Here is a 16,514-nt window from a genome sequence, read left to right as displayed (position 1 = left end):
GCAGGGCCACCCAGAGCAGGTTGCACAGGAATGTGTCCAGGTGGGTTTTGAATGTCTCCAGAGAAGGAGACTCCACCACCTCCCTGGGCAGCCTGTTCCAGTGCTCTGCCACCCTCAAAGAACAGAAATTTCTCCTCATGGTTAGGTGGAACTTCTTATGTTCAAGTTTGTGTCTTGGATTGGATGTTGCTGGTTCATTGCACCATGGACAGCCTGCTCTTTTACTGATATGGGTATCCGTTCCCCAGCATGAGGAGGGATTGACTTCCCTGGGAGCGGCCCTTTGGGGTATCCCTGCCACCAGTGGGACAGGGCTGGGGAGCACACGCAGCTGAATGGGCCACCTGACACGCTCTGGTCCTTGTCCATGATTTAAAACCTATGGAAATGGACAGGTTGATGGGAGCAGAGGCGCTTCAGGTTTTTCACCTGCGCCGCAGGAATGGTCAGTGATGTGAGCAGCAGCGTCATGTAAACTGCTGTTTGGGTCCCACTGAAGACCTCCTTTGAGGACGTTAAATGGTACGAAGGCATTGTGCAAGTCCCCCACCACAGGGATAAGTTTCAACCACACAGAAAAGATTTTGAAGATAGAAACTTATAAATATTGTTTGCCTTCCTGCTGAAAAGCAAGGAAGTTCTTCAACCTTCCTCTGGCTATTATGTCTCTTACTCTAGTTCCTTTTATCCCAGCTTTTCCAGGAGATGCAGTAGGGTGTATTTTTACATTCATGACATCAAGCTCATATTTATTCCCTCTGCTACAGCAGCCCTTGTAGATTTGACTGGTTCTTTGTGTTTGCCTTGCTGCACTCACTCATCTGCTGGCTGCGTTACACTTCTGAAAACGAAGGTAAAAGAGAGACTAGAGAAAAAAAATTGTCACTGGAGTAACTTCTTCTTTGCTCTGAAGAAAGTTTCAGAACAGGAACACTCTAAGGTGGGTTGTTTTTTTTTTTTTGGTTAACTTTTCATATGTAAACTGTATAGACTGCTGTGACACAACTTCTTTGGCTGACTTTTCTTCCTATCCAAGGCTCTAATCACAACGTGAGTGCGGCATCCATCAAGAAACAAGCAGAGTAGGAAAGAGTGTGCCTAGTTTTGTCGGTGATTTCCACAAAGGCAACTGAAAAACAATAGATGAAAAAGGGGGTTAGTTATTTATCTGTCTATGATGTATCTGTCCATCTATGTATTTTAGAAGAGTCTTCTTTTACCAATGTGTTGAGAGGAAGAGAGGGAAAGGAAGTGTGTCTTCTTTTCTAGGGATGTAGCGAGATGCTTAAGCTGCCAGTTTAGGCATTTCTTAATGAAACACAGGCTGACCAGAGAGCATATTTTCATTTAACAGTAGCAAACATTTTCTGTGTGATTCTGTGTCAGTGTGCTTCCCCTTCCCTTGCTGGTAGATGCAGAACCAGCCTTGTGTGTGAGTCGCCCCTGAGACAACATGAGCCCAGTTGGTGTGGCAACCAGGGGGTGTGTTATAAGCCATGGCATCTGCAGCGGAGCCGCTGAGAGGTTCCCCCCTCACTGCAGTTTCTAATATTGGCCTCCTGACTTTATCGTTGTGAACTAGAGCCAGGTTATTCTTCTACAGTCGACTAACAGACTCCACAGCCACCATCTGTATGGGTATTAGCTCCATTTTAGATGTTCACTGGTCGCTTCTCGTATTTAGAGATGCTCTTAGTGCCCACTGAAAGTTTTACAATTTTTTCTGTATGTCAAAAATCTAAGATGTCACGTCCTGATATTAGAAAATGAGAGTACACTCTGTGTAAACACATATTAGGATAGCTCAGACCCAAATACTCAACAGGTAAAGATCAACAGCAAGCTGAAGCATCATTTTTAAATATTATTCTGTACATTCACTGTCCATATGTAACATGTGGTGCCAGCTTATCATGTTTGTACTTGCTCAATACTCTCCATGAACACAAGGTAGTACTACTGAGACGTAGCTATTAATTTTCATGGGCTTTTAAAATATAAACTCTTAGGGTAAAGGGGTTGAAGGGGGAGTGAATAGAGCCCGTAACCAAAATCCCTCTTGAACAATTTGCTGTGATGCCAAACCAATGTTTATTGTTATCAGAGGCAGCTGCCTGCCCTCTCTTCACGCTTCTATTTGTGGATTTTCGAGGGCTATAAATGGAAACACACGCTGACCAGAAATCACCACCAGCACTCCCTCTCCCGCCTCCAAAAATACAGGGATATCTACTATGTAGTCAGGTTAAATCACTTCTGCTCAGGATATTAGAGTGGTTGGGTTTTTTTCCCGTGGGAAATGGAGTTAGAAAAACATGAAAGAAAAGTCACGGGAAGAGGAGCCTTAGAGGAAAAGCAAATGGTAAGACATGTTGAGAAATGCTGATACTCTTTTTTTTTAAATTTGATAGTAAGAAGGAAAGGCAAATCGGCTGTTTGACTTTATAAGAGTATTTCCTGTCTTCCTTCAACTGCTGACCTTGAAGTTTAAAACTCAATTCATGTATGTTAAATCAATTGTGATGATACATGTCTGTGAAAATTATGGAGATTTGTGATTGTATTTTGCGTGCATTTAAAGTGCAAAAGTTGAAATCCAGTTCAATGTTGATTTGTTGTCGTAACCCAGATTGATAGCTAATAGTCTGTGGTTTTCTTGGTTTTTTCTTGAGGAACTATTTCCTATCTTTCCATATTATTTTCCATAACTTAAGATCAGTAAAAGGCAGAGGAAATTGTTTGCCTGTGTCTGGAGCTGACTGAAAAGAGGTGTAATGAAATCAAATTATTAAGAGGAAGTGAAAACAGTCAAAACACAGCTTATTCCTCATTAATGTGGGCTTGAAACACAAATTATAATTTGCCTGGCATTTCCTTGGTTATTTTCTTGATATTACAAAAAGGACAGTTTATTCTTGGCTTTGCAAAGCTGTGAAGAAAGTTGGCCATCGTTTTTGTTAAGAAACAAATTAAAGCTGAATTTTTTAGCACCTATCTTAAATAGTGGTGGTGGTGTGTTGCTTTGGTCTCATGGTGGGCCAGCCTTTACTCTTGTTTAATCACAAAGTTTGCCTCTACGAGCCTCAGTTAAGTAACACTTGGAAAGCATGTGTGTTAGTTAATAGTTTTAAATACAACTTCACCGTTGTGCCTTGGGTAGGAAATATGGGAGGTGTTGAAACAAAATAATGCCCTGGACTTAACGTACCTCTTCTTTTTTTAAGGAAATAAATATTTATCTAAAGAGTGATAGCCAAAAGATTATTGCTGAAGCTTCAGCATGAAGTTATAATATGAATATTATCTAATGTTTTACTTTTTTATTTTCTCATTAGTCAGTTAATACTTTAGACAGTGTCCTCATTTTCAGTGTTTGTTGTTGATATAAAGAATATACGGAAAACTCTTCAAAATTAAAAGCAATTATAAAAGTAACAAAAGCTTCAGGAAAACATCCAATGGAAACCTATGAAATTTTATTCTAGCTCATGTGTGAGGGAAATATATAGCAATGTAATTAGATAGTATGATTATCTAATTGTGGACCACATCCCAATGCACAAAGAATTGAGCCGGCAGCTTTGAGCAAGGCTTTTTCCAAAATGCAGAGAGCTTCCTTTGGAATGTTAATGATCTTCTGATGGCTTTCTCTGAGTGCATCATTTACTAATTTTAAGAATGGCAAACTGGAGAGAAGAGACCCCCCCCATTGACGGGAGCCACATTAACGCCCACGCCAGGTCACCCACTGTTTGGTTGTTTCAAAACTGAATCCTCCTAACATTTACAGAGCTGAGAGGGTCCCTGTTATCGACGGCAGGTGACATCCCTGTGGGTGCTCAGTGAGGGGGACAGAGTAGGCAGGTTTCACGTCGCCCTGCTGACAGCGGAGGAATGCTCTGGCCCTGGACCAGTCCTCCCGCCCCTTTCCCTTCCAGCCGAGATCCAGCCTCCTCTCCATCCCCCCTCTCTCTGCTTGTTTAGTCTTAGTGCCTTTCCTTCCGATTGCTGGATAGATTTCCCTTTCCCCCTCACATTTTTTTTCCTGGTTTTGTACCTCCTGGGCTTTTATTGATTCTGCCCTTTTCCCCTTGTTACAGGCAGGTCACATCAATATTCAAACACTGTGTGGGAGTAGTGCCAATCCGTGGTACAGACACTATTTGTACATGTTACTGTTGGTTTCTGTTCACATATTTAACTTCAGTGTTGCAAACAGATAAGCTATTTAATATTATGGGCACCATGAAGTGCACATTGTCAATATTATAACCTATAAACTGAATGGTGCTTTGTATATGTATAGTTGGATAATAACTTTTTTGTTTGGTTGGTTTTTAAATATATTTTGGAGAAGCGTAGAATAACTCAGGTGCAAAGGAAGCTCAGGAGGTCTGTAGCCCAAATTCCTGCTTAAAGTGGCTATGGCATCAGACCAGGTTTCTCAGGGCTTTATCCAGTCAGGTCTTGAAGACCTCCAAGGGTAGAGACTGCTCAACCTCTCTAGTCAACCTAGTCCACTGCTGGGCTGTCCTCATGGGGAAAGGGTTTTTCCTTTTATGAAGTCAAAATCTCTCTTGTTTCAATTTATTTCCATTTTCTTTTCCTCCTGCCATGCATTGCTGTAAAACACCTTGGCCCCAGCTCTTCAATAATCTTGCACAGGGACTGGGGGCTGCTTTTAGGTTCCCCTGGAGCCATCTCTTCTCCAGGCTGAACAAGTCCAGCTCCCTCAGCCTCTTGTCACAAGGCAAGTGCTCCAGCCCTGACCATCTTGGTGGTCTCCACTGGACTTGTTTCTATCTTTCAGTGTCTTCTATTGGAAGGCCCAAAACCTGGATGCTGTATTCTGGAAGGTAATCCAGTGAGTGCTGAGTAGAGGAGGGTAATTCTCTTCCCTTGCTCTACTTGTCATGTTCTTGCTAGCACAGCCCAGGATGCTGTTGGCCATCCCTGCTGCCAGGGTTTGCCAAGGGCTCAAGCTCAACTTGCTGCCCACCAGGACCCCCAGGGCCTCCTCAGTAGAGCTGCTCCCCCAGTAGTCAGGCCCCAGCCTGTATCGCAGACAGGGACTCTCACTTCCCAGGTCCATAATGCCCCTGTTGGCCCATTCCTCCAGCCTCCATTCTTCAGGACCCTCTGAAGGCCTGCCCTGTCCTCAGGCAAGATTCCTCCCCCTCAGTTTAGTGTTATCTGCAAACCTGGTGAGTGCTCTGCCTCATCTCCTCTGGGTAATCGATGAAGATGTTAAACAAGACAGGTCTCAGGACAGAGCCCTGCAGCACTCCATTTGTTACTGTCCTCCAAGATGCATAGAAAGAATTAACCATGAACATTTGATTCTCCTATAAGCTTTTCAGCCATCTACTTGTCAACTACACAGGCTGTCATGTCATGCTGGAAGTAAGTCAGGGTAAATGACATTCACTGCTCTCCCCTCATTCATGAATCTTGACACTCTATCACAGAAGACAATCAGGTTGGTTGGGTCTGATTTCTCCTTGGTAAATCCATGTGCTGTTACCAACTACCTTCTTTCCACAGGTGGGTATGAGTTGAGTTATCTCAAATCATCCCTGCTTTGATCCTTATCCACTGCTGGTTGCTCTCCTCCTCCCTGAGCTCTGCTGCTAAACACAGAGGCCTGGGAGACCATGTTGCAGAAGGCCTCAGCAAAGATATCACAAAGTCCCCCCAGCCTTATCCATACCTGTTTCCATCTCTTGTGCTGGCTTTTTTTTTGGGGAGGGGGGGCTGGAGCTCAGTTACAAACTCCCTGTTTAGTCACACTGATGTCCTGATAAATCCCCTTGTCTTCCTAAATATTAGAGGTTAAGGAAGAGGTTGTTTTCACAGCTGGCTTTCCTGAGCTCCTTGTGTTTCCAAGCTGCCTCTCATAGGATCCCATTCACCAGCTCCTGGATAAGCCAAAGTCAGCTCTCCTAAAGCCCAGGGTCTCTGCTCTGGTACTTGCCTTTCTCACTCCTCCACAGGATCTTCAGCTTCATTATTTCATGGTTACTGCAGCCAAAGCTGCTATTAACCATCACATCCTCAACCACTTCTTCCTCATTTCTGAATAGTAGATCCAGCTGTGCACAATCCTGGTTGTCCAATCCAGTGCCTGTATCAAGAAGTTATCCTTGACAAATCTTGGTTTTGTGTACTTTGTTACAAATATTTCTACTTGTTTTCAAGAGAATGAAGACCTAATCTAGTCTATATCATCCTGAAAATATTCTGATTGCAGAGTGTCAGTTCTGCAGAGACTACCCTCAAAGTCTTGAGTTCATGCTCAAAGTATAACCTCCATAGAGGACAACCTCACAGAAAGTTAAATATTAAGTAGTATTTTATCTTTACATTTGCTGCTTACTGTGGATGAGATAAATAATATAAAATTCTCTACCACTTCAGGCTATTTGTGAAATCTGTTGTTAAAGAACTCTTGTCCTGGAGGAAGACTCCCCAGCAGCCAGAATCCTGAAGAGTGTCTTTGTATGGAACTGACTGTGGAAATGGAATATAATGGAGGGCCCATTTTGTGATGGGGAAATAGAATAGCTCACTATAAAATAGATTGGAGTAAGCAGATGATGGACTCAATTTTCCCTTTCCTAGTTTTGATTTTAGTATAGCTCAGAAGGACGGAGTAATTCTAGAGTTTTCCTATTGAAACGATGCCTCAGCTCAAAATAGCCTGTTTACATTCTGAAGTCCGCCTCCATTAATGCATAGTGCCTCTGTTATTTGAAATCATTTTAATTGTATTTCACACTTGTCTTGTTCCTATTTGATGTATTCTGTCCCCACAAAAATACAGAACATGAAGTTTTGCATTTAAAATAACATTTACATTGGTAAGTTTAACAGGGAACATTTGATCTCTGTACTTTAGTTTCCATTATAAGGGAGTTTTACTTTCTTGTTATATTAAGTAGTGATAAAGAACAGTCATATAGAGAAAATCAATTAAACTAAATGAATATATGGATCAGAAAGAATGCCACGCACTGCTTGAAATAACATTAAGGTTAGTTTTTGGATGAGAGGATGTACTTTGTAAGAAAGGGCTGCAGGACTTCCTTTAGAGAATTAGTTTGCTTTTCACAAACAATACCGGGATGGAGCTCACACAGAGGGAGGTTCAGGCCAATCCCACCCAAGTGAAACAACACTTAACCTTTGTACCCTGGTAGCAACAGAAGGAGTCCTGTCCAGATCCGGTCCTTTCTGGGGGAGGTGCTGTGATAAAGACTCATCGGGGAAGACAGCCTGTTTCCAGGAGTTTGTCACCCAAGGGAGTCCAAACAGGTGGAGGGTGCTGACTAGTAAGGTGATGACTGGCCCGGATTGCAGGTTTAGTTGTTGATTTAACTAGGTGTAAACGCCTAGTTTGACTTGGTGTAAGCTCTAGTCTGAAGCAAGAGCTAAGAGAAGAGCAAATGTTTCTTTGTGTAGATATAGGGAATGAAATGCCTGGACAGCAGGACCATCTTGGGCAACAGCAGAAATCTCTACGGTTGAGTAATGACAGAACAGCCGCTCCTGCCCACAGCATTGGTGAGGAGCTGTGCTCACACCTCTGTGACCACCACCCTGTGAGCTTCTTCTCCTGGTGTCTACAAGCAAATGCCCCTCCGGATTCACTGGGGCGTGGGGGGGAAGCAAGACTGAAAAGGTCAAGCTGGGAAGGACGTGCTTGCTGCTCAGGAGGCAACTTGCTTTGGAGCCTGTGAGAGGGGCAGGTCCATAGGTTCCTCATGCATCAGGTATCTCATGTCCATGCATGGCCCAGGGTCTGCATGCTCATATGCATTGATCCGGGTCAGCGGTGGTCAGTGCCAAGGGAAGTTGAGGCCCCTTCCCTGGAGATATTCAAGGTGAGGCTCGACGAGGCCCTGGGCAATCTGGTCTCGTTGGGGGTGTCCCTGCTGACTCCAGGGAGGTTGGACTAGATGATCTTTGGAGGTCCCTTCTGGCCTGGACCCTTCTATGATTCTACGATCACAGAACAGCACCGCTGAGGTCAGCCAGGCATCTTCTTTTTATTTGGAGAGAGGAGGTGATAATTGCTGTGGGTGGGGATGGCAGGGATTCAGAGGAGGTGAAATATAGGGATACAGCCCAGAGTGCAGAACGTATAGATGCTTCAGCAGGTTATGCTCTGTGGGAAGCCAGTGGCACATGTACGGAGGGCTGCCAGATACAAACCCCTCATCCCCTTTGCCTCTTCTCTTCCCCACAGAGGACAGGCTGGTGGCTGCTAGGCTGCCAGTTTGTGTGGTTCAGTTGAGAGGGTAAAGGTGAGAGGTAAAATGAGCTTTTTTTGGTTGTTGTTTAAATCTTCTTTCTTAACTGATTTACTCTACACCTTTACTTTTCTACTTCTGTAAGAACACACCTAACCAGAAAAGAAGCTCCTAAAAACACATTGCCTGCCTGAATCCATTCCTCAGTTTGATAATTCAGTACTGGAGCGTGAGCACCATAGCGCTGGAGGTTGGTTGTAACCTCCTCTGGGAGCTTCTGTCACGCAGCTGAGTTGAGCTGGGTGAGTTGTCGCTCTTCAGGCATTTGGTTCTACCTTGTCCCCACTGACAGCAGCCTGGGCTAGAAGGGTTGGTCGTGGGAGACACTTTCAGACATCCCTCAGCTTTGAAGATCAGGGCTTGAGGCTCTGTAGTGGCTAGGGCAAAAAACTTGTAAGATGCTAACATGGAGGCAATCACATCTCACTGTGCAGGTACAAGGACATGGCCAAGGGAGCACCCCAGCTAGAGGAGCAACATTTCCTCTTGCATGCCTAGACACGAGGCATTCCTGCTGTGTGGAGCCATGGATTACTGCAGCAAGCGATCACTGAGGGGGAAGGAATAAACTCAGAGGCTGACAGCAGCAGGATATTTTTAGCACTGTTGATGTGACGTTAAACAGGACCAAAGCAAGTGGGAAGCGCAGGATCCCGGTCTGCCCTCCTTCCTAATCCTGTCACTTAGCTCTGGCCTTACCTGAGTTAATGCTACCTTTCCTTTAACCTAATGGCAGTCAGAGAGGGACTGCTAGAATACTTGAGGTAGGCTTTGGCTGCATCAGTGGAAAAACAGCTATCTTGGAGACGTCAGCGTGTTTTTGACTGGAGGTTACATGAAACATTACCATGCAATCTCACCCAGGGATTCAGAAGGGGAAGGCAGACAATTCCTGCAGGAGCTTGAAGGTGTTGATAAGAGAGGCTTTTTAGGAGCAAATAACAGTTGTGTATTTTAACTTTTTGGGGTGAAGAAAGATAAGAGCCCCTGTAATGGCAGCATCGACTGCTGCAACAAAGTCATGCAGGGCAATTCAAATTATTGCATTCTGGGGGAGGCAGCAAAGAGAGGAGTATTAGCAGAGAGAGACAGCCCGTGCTGGTGTTTTGGGGAATGTTTCTAGGCACTGGAACTCTCTTGAATTGAAAGATTAAATTAAATTGAAAGGTTGATCTGCAGTATGGCATTGGATTTATATTTGTTTGCACTGGGTTTGCATGGCAAGGTTTTGGTAGGAGGGGAGCTTCAGGAGTGGCTTCTGTGAGAAGCTGCTCGAAGCTTCCCCCATGTCCGATAGAACCGATGCCAGCTGGCCCCGAGACAAACTGGGCAAGGCCAAGCCAATCAGCAATGGTGGTAACATCTCTGTGATAACATATTTAAGAAGATGGGGGGAAAAAAAAGCTCACTGTGCAACAGCAACCAGAAGAAAGACTGAAAAGGTCAAGCTGGGAAGGACGTGCTTGCTGCTCAGGAGGCAACTTGCTTTGGAGCCTGTGAGAGGGGCAGGTCCATAGGTTCCTCATGCATCAGGTATCTCATGTCCATGCATGGCCCAGGGTCTGCATGCTCATATGCATTGATCCGGGTCAGCGGTGGTCAGTGCCAAGGGAAGTTGAGGCCCCTTCCCTGGAGATATTCAAGGTGAGGCTCGACGAGGCCCTGGGCAATCTGGTCTAGTTGGGGGTGTCCCTGCTGACTGCAGGGAGGTTGGACTAGATGATCTTTGGAGGTCCCTTCTGGCCTGGACCATTCTATGATTCTACGATCACAGAACAGCACCGCTGAGGTCAGCCAGGCATCTTCTTTTTATTTGGAGAGAGGAGGTGATAATTGCTGTGGGTGGGGATGGCAGGGATTCAGAGGAGGTGAAATATAGGGATACAGCCCAGAGTGCAGAACGTATAGATGCTTCAGCAGGTTATGCTCTGTGGGAAGCCAGTGGCACATGTACGGAGGGCTGCCAGATACAAACCCCTCATCCCCTTTGCCTCTTCTCTTCCCCACAGAGGACAGGCTGGTGGCTGCTAGGCTGCCAGTTTGTGTGGTTCAGTTGAGAGGGTAAAGGTGAGAGGTAAAATGAGCTTTTTTTGGTTGTTGTTTAAATCTTCTTTCTTAACTGATTTACTCTACACCTTTACTTTTCTACTTCTGTAAGAACACACCTAACCAGAAAAGAAGCTCCTAAAAACACATTGCCTGCCTGAATCCATTCCTCAGTTTGATAATTCAGTACTGGAGCGTGAGCACCATAGCGCTGGAGGTTGGTTGTAACCTCCTCTGGGAGCTTCTGTCACGCAGCTGAGTTGAGCTGGGTGAGTTGTCGCTCTTCAGGCATTTGGTTCTACCTTGTCCCCACTGACAGCAGCCTGGGCTAGAAGGGTTGGTCGTGGGAGACACTTTCAGACATCCCTCAGCTTTGAAGATCAGGGCTTGAGGCTCTGTAGTGGCTAGGGCAAAAAACTTGTAAGATGCTAACATGGAGGCAATCACATCTCACTGTGCAGGTACAAGGACATGGCCAAGGGAGCACCCCAGCTAGAGGAGCAACATTTCCTCTTGCATGCCTAGACACGAGGCATTCCTGCTGTGTGGAGCCATGGATTACTGCAGCAAGCGATCACTGAGGGGGAAGGAATAAACTCAGAGGCTGACAGCAGCAGGATATTTTTAGCACTGTTGATGTGACGTTAAACAGGACCAAAGCAAGTGGGAAGCGCAGGATCCCGGTCTGCCCTCCTTCCTAATCCTGTCACTTAGCTCTGGCCTTACCTGAGTTAATGCTACCTTTCCTTTAACCTAATGGCAGTCAGAGAGGGACTGCTAGAATACTTGAGGTAGGCTTTGGCTGCATCAGTGGAAAAACAGCTATCTTGGAGACGTCAGCGTGTTTTTGACTGGAGGTTACGTGAAACATTACCATGCAATCTCACCCAGGGATTCAGAAGGGGAAGGCAGACAATTCCTGCAGGAGCTTGAAGGTGTTGATAAGAGAGGCTTTTTAGGAGCAAATAACAGTTGTGTATTTTAACTTTTTGGGGTGAAGAAAGATAAGAGCCCCTGTAATGGCAGCATCGACTGCTGCAACAAAGTCATGCAGGGCAATTCAAATTATTGCATTCTGGGGGAGGCAGCAAAGAGAGGAGTATTAGCAGAGAGAGACAGCCCGTGCTGGTGTTTTGGGGAATGTTTCTAGGCACTGGAACTCTCTTGAATTGAAAGATTAAATTAAATTGAAAGGTTGATCTGCAGTATGGCATTGGATTTATATTTGTTTGCACTGGGTTTGCATGGCAAGGTTTTGGTAGGAGGGGAGCTTCAGGAGTGGCTTCTGTGAGAAGCTGCTCGAAGCTTCCCCCATGTCCGATAGAACCGATGCCAGCTGGCCCCGAGACAAACTGGGCAAGGCCAAGCCAATCAGCAATGGTGGTAACATCTCTGTGATAACATATTTAAGAAGATGGGGGGAAAAAAAAGCTCACTGTGCAACAGCAACCAGAAGAAAGGAGTGAGAATACGTGAGAGCAACAACTCTGCAGATGCAAAGGTCAGTAAAGAAGCAGGGAGGATAATGTGCTCTGGATGCTGGAGCAGAGATTCCCCTCCAGCCCTTGGTGAAGACCATAGTGAGGCAGGCTGTCCCCCTGCAGCCCATGGAGGACACTGTGGAGCATAGGGGTGCCCAAAGGAGGCTGTGACCCTGAGGGAAGTTCTCTCTGGAGCAGGCTCCTGGCAGGATCTATGGCCCTGTGGAGAGAGGAGCTCATGCTGGAGCATGTTTATTGGCAGGACTTGTGATCTGTGGGGGACCCATGCTGGAGCAGTCTGTTGCTGAAAGGACTGCGTCCTGTGGAAGGGACTCACACTGGAGCAGTTTGTGAAGAACTGCAACCCGTGGGAAGGACCCACATTAGAGAAGTCCTGGAGGACTGTCTCCTGTGAGAACAACCCCATGCTGGAGCAGGGAAAGAGTGTGAGGAGGAAAGATTGGCAGAGACAATGTGTAATGAACCAACCACAACTCCCATTCTCCTTCACCATGTGCAGCTCAGGGGCATTCTGGGGGAGGCAGCAAAGAGAGGAGTATTAGCAGAGAGAGACAGCCCGTGCTGGTGTTTTGGGGAATGTTTCTAGGCACTGGAACTCTCTTGAATTGAAAGATTAAATTAAATTGAAAGGTTGATCTGCAGTATGGCATTGGATTTATATTTGTTTGCACTGGGTTTGCATGGCAAGGTTTTGGTAGGAGGGGAGCTTCAGGAGTGGCTTCTGTGAGAAGCTGCTCGAAGCTTCCCCCATGTCCGATAGAACCGATGCCAGCTGGCCCCGAGACAAACTGGGCAAGGCCAAGCCAATCAGCAATGGTGGTAACATCTCTGTGATAACATATTTAAGAAGATGGGGGGAAAAAAAAGCTCACTGTGCAACAGCAACCAGAAGAAAGGAGTGAGAATACGTGAGAGCAACAACTCTGCAGATGCAAAGGTCAGTAAAGAAGCAGGGAGGATAATGTGCTCTGGATGCTGGAGCAGAGATTCCCCTCCAGCCCTTGGTGAAGACCATAGTGAGGCAGGCTGTCCCCCTGCAGCCCATGGAGGACACTGTGGAGCATAGGGGTGCCCAAAGGAGGCTGTGACCCTGAGGGAAGTTCTCTCTGGAGCAGGCTCCTGGCAGGATCTATGGCCCTGTGGAGAGAGGAGCTCATGCTGGAGCATGTTTATTGGCAGGACTTGTGATCTGTGGGGGACCCATGCTGGAGCAGTCTGTTGCTGAAAGGACTGCGTCCTGTGGAAGGGACTCACACTGGAGCAGTTTGTGAAGAACTGCAACCCGTGGGAAGGACCCACATTAGAGAAGTCCTGGAGGACTGTCTCCTGTGAGAACAACCCCATGCTGGAGCAGGGAAAGAGTGTGAGGAGGAAAGATTGGCAGAGACAATGTGTAATGAACCAACCACAACTCCCATTCTCCTTCACCATGTGCAGCTCAGGGGGAGGTAGAGAAATCAGGAGTGAAATTGAGCCTGCTAAGAATGGAGGAGTGGAGGGAAGGTGTTTTAAGATTTGGTTTTATTTGCCATTACCCTACTCTGATTTGATCTGTAGTAAATTAAATTAATTTCCCTGAGCTGAGCCTGTTTTGCCCGTGACAGTAATTGGTGAGTGATCTCCCTGTCCTTATCTCAACCCAAGAGCCTTTCATCGTATTTTTAATTCCCTGTCCAGTTGAGGAGAGGGAGTGACAGAGCAGCTTGGTGGGCACCTGCCTGAATGATACCCACATGTAGCTTGAGAGTTAGAATGGGCCAGAGACCATTTCCAGAAATAAGCCTGCACATAGAGACAATTATTTGGAAAAATCATATATTTTCGAAAGATATCCCTCAGGAATGTAGGAGTGAGTTATGGGTGGTACTTGGGAAGGTGTTCGCTGTCTGTTGCTGCTGCTAACACTGAAATTCAGGATAGGCAGTAGGAAAAAGTCCTTCATTAGAAGCATAGGGCACACTGGAACAACCAGGGAATTTGTGGAAAATATATCCACCCCGGCAAGTTTTCAGGACTCAACTATACAAAGCCATGTCTGACTTGACCTTGTTTTGGCAGCAGTCTTGCTTTGAGCCAGACGCTGTAGTGGATGACCTCTGGAGGTTCCTTCTGAACAACATTTCTTTCATTCTTTGATTTTGAAGCTGCACGACTGCGGTTGTCAGGAACCATGCCAACAGCTTTTTCCATCTGTGAGAGACCCTTAACACATTAAACATGGATACACAATGAGACTATGCTTATCATTAAGACCTCCTCACTCTTGCATTGTAAACCTACTGCTTTCGATTCACTGTCCTTTGAATTTTGAAAGCACTCAGTAACACAGAAGTGGCATTAAATTTTCTACTTTGACATGTATTCTTGGAAGTAGAGCTACTTGACAATGCACAGAATAAAAGGAAAGAAGTGACTAATGAAAAGGAGAAAGAAGGTGGACCTTATCTGAGCTAGACTTTCAGGAGTAGGCAGGTAGACAATCAATAACATGCTTCCATATTTTCATGGTGAAACATTTTCCCCGGGCTAAAACTCAAAGGAGACCAGAGGGGTGCTGTTACACTTTTGTGGCCAACCTTCAGCTGAATCAAAGTCCATTTTGAGATGAAATTTTTGTCATTATAAAGCCATTATGTCATTATCAGTGGATCTAAGCATTAAAGCTGGGTGAACAGGTATGGAACAACCATCATCATTCTCCTTGTATGATTTTCTCAACATCTAGGATGGTCTTCCGGAGACCACGTGTAGCTGGACTGCTCTGAGGGCTGTGATCCTGTAAGACTTGGTATTACAAGTCCTAGAATCACTTAATAGTACATGGGTCTCAGCTTTAGTTTTAAAACAGTCTCACCACTGTGGTTGCAAAGAGGAGGTTCAGATTGTAACCTGAAAGCAAGAATTACAGCAAAACAGCCTGAGACTGTGACATGGTTGGCACAGCGGCTCCAAAAGGTGTGATAGGTTAGTGCAGTGTAAAGTCAGGCTGCAGAAAAGATGCTAATTTAATTTAGAACTGTTTTCAAGATTTCAGAAACTTCTTTTTACTTTTCTTGAATATGGAATTATGTCTGCAAATCTTTATCTCTTAAAATCTCGAGTGTGTTGAAGTACAATGCTGCAGGCAGGGGATAGCCAAAGCACTGGTTTGAGATGTGTCCAAAGATCCGAAGGGCTTTTCTCTTCGGATCGTCATGGGCTCAGACAGAATAGGGAGTTGGACCTGGATAATCTCTGACACACTGCTTTCTGTGACTAATGAGAGAGTAGAGCTCCCCTTTTCTTCTTGCAAAGCTTGTGTAGAAGTCCTTATGAGTTCCTGCAGCATAGCAGATTCAGATGAACATTAATTTTTCCATGCATATTTGGAAGACACCCATTTTTCAGCTTGGCTTACACTGGCATAAAAGCCTTTGATGGTGATAGCTGACCAGAAGACTGTCTACTGCAGTAAAAAAAGAAGTGTGCTAGCTTATCAACTGGCTGCATTGCATACCAAATGGTGTAGTAAGCACTCTGCAGCCTTCCCTGACTTTCTAAGGGTAAAATGCTGTGCCAGTCCAGGCAGAGAGAGACCAGGGAGCATGTTCTGGTGTGGAGGGGTGTTACTGCAATGCAGCCCTGTGAATGCCGTCACAGCGTGCGCAATACCCCACAGCCACACCTGCAGGCCAACGTCCTGTCAGAAGACAAGGGCTTTCCATTGGTGATTCTGCATTTTTCACATGAAATTTATTTTTCACATCTAATTTTTCAATGTTTATCATGAAATAGCTGAACTATCAGATCTCTTGTCCAGTAGCAAAAACTGCGTCTTGCGTTTTGGCAGTGTCATCAAATCCGTTTGACAATGCTGTTTTAAGAAAAGATTGATCTTGGTTGAATGTGATGGTCACACAGAAAACCTTTCTGCATTAAGTACTTCATTACTGCTAGTTAACTGGTAGCTTTCTCTAAAGGACGGATGGTGACTTGTAATGCGTACTGCAAAATACTTTCTGATGGTATTTTTACTATATCCATCCCTACTTGGGAAGCTTAGAAGGATTAATTAAATATAGATTGAACTAATGAAGGTCTGTACTTGAGGAAAAAGGACTGAGGCAGATTTGCTGAATTTAAATGAAAAATTAATTTTACTCAACAGCTTTTAGTTCAAGATTCTGAAAAGTGGAAAGCAGCAGGCTGAAGCTTTTCATATCTTGAATGTATTCATACTCCAGAACAGACGTATTTACAGAACTCCAAAAACCAATGTCACATTATTTGTCTCAATGAGACAGAAATTGAATCATCACCATGCTGTCTTTGCTGTTTCATGTCTCTTATCTTGATCATGAAGAAAATTTGGAAATCAAACATGGGCAAATTAAAAGGATTTTTAAATGCTATGTTTTTAAATGATGTGAAATAAATCGATTGGATTCACTTGAACCACTCAAAATTGAAGAATCTGGAAAGAGCTATCATTTTTTTTTCCTGATTGAATAGGTTTAAAGTTGTTTTTATAGTGGTTCCACGTATCTCATAAAAAGTTACTGACAGCACATTTATCACAATTTTACTGCTTCTTACAAATATAACTGTTGGTGATGATTTTATAAAACAAGCATACTAGAAAAAATAATTAGATTTTTCATCCTCAAGCAAGAAC

The 16,514-nt window shown here is 44.8% G+C and overlaps 1 protein-coding gene across 5 annotated transcripts in view; it reads left to right on the top strand.

Moving 5' to 3' along the window:
• Positions 1–2,208: 2,208 nt before the first annotated feature.
• The window catches only part of MLIP (muscular LMNA-interacting protein), a 135,506-nt gene continuing 121,200 nt past the window's right edge, over positions 2,209–16,514 (top strand). For 2 of the 5 annotated variants that reach the window (XM_014948937.1, XM_014948936.1), the window contains exon 1: positions 2,211–2,362. In XM_014948937.1, the coding sequence (XP_014804423.1) occupies positions 2,300–2,362 (63 nt within the window). In that variant the 5' untranslated portion in view covers positions 2,211–2,299. Of the gene's footprint in view, positions 2,363–16,514 lie in introns of all 5 variants that reach the window. The other 3 variants (XM_014948938.1, XM_014948939.1, XM_014948940.1) reach the window with 3 other exon arrangements.

Source organism: Calidris pugnax, unplaced genomic scaffold (genome assembly GCF_001431845.1).
Source record: "Calidris pugnax isolate Ruff unplaced genomic scaffold, ASM143184v1 scaffold141, whole genome shotgun sequence".
NCBI lineage: Eukaryota > Metazoa > Chordata > Aves > Charadriiformes > Scolopacidae > Calidris > Calidris pugnax.
This window is presented reverse-complemented; position numbering and strand designations above follow the sequence as displayed.